At 68.5% G+C, this 2,727-nt stretch overlaps 1 protein-coding gene across 1 annotated transcript; it reads right to left on the reverse strand.

Annotated features, from left to right (window-relative positions):
* Positions 1–795: 795 nt before the first annotated feature.
* On the reverse strand, positions 796–2,487 carry FDX2 (ferredoxin 2). The gene is made up of 4 exons (XM_030475259.1): positions 2,363–2,487; positions 2,153–2,259; positions 1,676–1,763; positions 796–1,199 (listed from the first exon to the last, which is right to left on the reverse strand). Exons 1-4 carry the CDS (start codon positions 2,464–2,466, stop codon positions 1,043–1,045), a joined length of 456 nt encoding a protein of 151 aa, XP_030331119.1. The 5' UTR covers positions 2,467–2,487; the 3' UTR covers positions 796–1,042.
* Between the last annotated feature and the right edge of the window lie 240 nt (positions 2,488–2,727).

A 2,727-nucleotide genomic window follows, 5' to 3' on the forward strand; every position in this document is an offset into this window, starting at 1 on the left:
AGAAGCCGCACGGTCTCCTGCAGGAACGTGAGACCCTCCCCGGGGCTCCAGGGAGCCGGGGGTTGCTCCAGGACCCCGCTGCTGCCCCGGGGGATGCTGTTAGGGCATGGCGGGGGGGCAGCCCCATTGCTTCTCCCCATAGGGCTGAGCCGTGCCCGGTCCCGCTTCCCCCCGTGGTGCGACCCTCCCCGGTCCGGTTCTCCCCCCGCAATGGGGCATTGACATCCCGGTGCTCCCGGTGGTCCAGGCAGGAGCAAGGTCCCGGTGCTCCCGGTTCCCTCCCGATGAGACCCTCCCGGTTCCCTCCCGCTGGGACGATCCCGGGTCCCGGTTCCCACCCGTGGGCAGCCGTGTCCGCCGCGGGGCCAGGGGCCGGCGGGAGGTCCCGGCAGGGTCCGGGTTCGAGGCCGAGGCCGGGTCCGGGGTCGGGGTCGAGGCAAAGCAGCCGCTGGAGCACGGAGAAGTCCGGGCTCTGCCCCTCCAGGAACAGCGGCTCCATCCCCGGCCCCGGCCCCGCTCCGGCCCCGTTAAATGGGCTCCAGCTGCGAAGGGGCGGGACCCCCCCCCGGGGTATGGAGGGAGATGAGATGGGGCAGGACCCCCCCCCTCCAACTCACAGCGCTGGATGGTGCTGGGACCCCCGGGATGGGGCAGAGACCCCCCCAATAACAGCGCTGGAACCCCGAGGATGGGACCGGCCCCCCCCATAGAACAGGGTCCCCCCCGGCATCACCCCCTCTACATTGTGTAAAGGACCCAAAGATGCCCCCAAACCCCACAGAGAGACCCCAAACATGGCTCCTACGAGGTTTATTATCCATGATCCCAACTCCAGAGCCCCAGAAGCGGGGGGGGGGGAAACAACAGACCCTCGTGTGACCCCCCCACCCCGTGGCTCTGTTGGTCCCCGCATCACTGTCAGCATCCCACAGCGCCGCCTCCAGCACCCCAATGGGGCTGTGTCCAGCTTGGGGGGGGGTCCATCCTTTGGGGGGGGGTGTCCATCCTTTGGGGGGGGTTCATGGGGTCCCCCCCCCCGCTGTCAGTGGGGTTTGGGGACGTGTCCATCCACATAGAAGTTGCGGGTGACCCGGGGCAGCACGAACCGAGCCCCCTCCAGCGCTGGGGACAGGAGGATCTGACAGCCCAGGCGGGAGTTCTCCTGCAGCAGCGGGGCCTGGTCCAGCAGGTCCTCTTCCCTATTGGGGGGGCACACACAGGACCCCCCATGGTTGATTTGAGGGGGAAATGGGGGGGTTATGGTGTTGGATTGGGGGGGGAGAATGGGGAATCCCTGGGGGGGGGCACACACAGGGGATGGGGGGTCCCCCATGGTTGATGGGAGGGGGGGAAATGGGGGGTTATGGTGTTGGATGGGGAGGGAGAATGGGGGGACTCCCCCCCTCCATGGTCGATTTGTGGGGTTATGGTGTTGGATGGGGGGGGAGAATGGGGGGCTCAAGGGGAGGGCGGGAGGGTCCATGGGGTGAGCCTGGATGGGGATGCGGTCCCATGGAGCGGTTCAATGGGGTTCTTGGGGTGGTACCTCGGGGGGGGGGGCACGGAGGTGTCCCTGGAGCAGGCTTTGGGCCCATGGAGGGGGGGATCAGGGGTCTATGGGGATCAACGAGGATCGGGGTGAGGGGGGGGTCCCGGTGCCAGGGGGGGCCGTTACCGCTCTTCAGGGGCCGGGATCCGGTCGAAGTGGGGGGCACTGACATAGACGTGACACGTGGAGCAGGCAAGGGAGGCCTCGCAGGCGCCTGCGGGACCCCCCCCAATAGATCAGCACCGGGACCCCCCCCAATAGATCAGCACCGGGACCCCCCCCAATAGATCAGCACCGGGACTCCCCCCCATAGACCAGCACCGGGACCCCCCCTCACAGATCAGCACCCGCACCCCCCCGCCATAGATCAGCACCGGGACTCCCCCCCAATAGATCTGCACCGGGACCTCCCCCAATAGATCTGCACCGGGACCCATCCCCCAATAGATCAGTACCAGGACCTCCCCCCAGTAGATCAGCACCGGGACTCCCTCCCCAATAGATCAGCACCGGGACTCCCTCTCCAACAGATCAGCACCGGGACCCACCCCAATAGATCAGCACCGGGACCCCCCCGGTGCCGGTCCCGGTGCCGGTACCGACCCTCCAGCTCCAGCCCGTGCCGCTGCGCCAAGTGCAACACGTTGTCGCCGACGCGGCCCTGCACCGGGACCTCCCGCCCCGTCCGGTCAACGAAGACGACGTTCACCCTTCGGAGGGGGACAGGACACCGGGGAGGGGGGTGCGGGTGTCAGCACCGGGGGTCATGTCTTTCCCCCCCCCCCCTTGCCGGTACCAGGCCCCGGTACCCACGTGGCGCCCTCGGTGCCGCCGCCGCCGCCGCTCAGGCCTCGCACCGCGCCCCGCAGCAGCCGCCGCGTTACGGAGCCGCCGCTCACCACCATGGAGGCCGCCATGATGGGCCGCACGTGACCGCCAAGTGGGCGGGGCCAAGGGAGGGAGACGCGCAGGTCCCAGCGCCCGCCGCAGGGACTCCGCGAAGTGGGGGGGGGGGAAGCTCCTATAGGTGCGTCCTCTATAATGACCGGGTATAGGGGACTCCCGCCATAGGGGGAGCATGGAGGGGACCCCCAATATAGGGGGAGTACGGGGGGACACCCATAATAGGGGGAACATAGGGGGGACACCCACCATAGGGGGAGTATAGAGGGAACCCC

Source organism: Strigops habroptila, unplaced genomic scaffold, assembly GCF_004027225.2.
Source record: "Strigops habroptila isolate Jane unplaced genomic scaffold, bStrHab1.2.pri NW_022045634.1_ctg1, whole genome shotgun sequence".
NCBI classification, from domain to species: domain Eukaryota; kingdom Metazoa; phylum Chordata; class Aves; order Psittaciformes; family Psittacidae; genus Strigops; species Strigops habroptila.

Excerpts from the sequence above, each read along its gene's own strand:
- FDX2 (XM_030475259.1), bottom strand. The coding sequence starts at position 2,466 with ATGGCGGCCTCCATGGTGGTGAGCGGCGGCTCCGTAACGCGGCGGCTG. Across the intron at positions 2,260-2,362 it reads GGCGGCACCGAGGGCGCCAC|GGTGAACGTCGTCTTCGTTG; the intron begins GTGGGTACCGGG and ends CCCCCTCCGAAG. Across the intron at positions 1,200-1,675 it reads ATCCCGGCCCCTGAAGAGCG|GGAAGAGGACCTGCTGGACC; the intron begins GTAACGGCCCCC and ends CCCCCCCAATAG.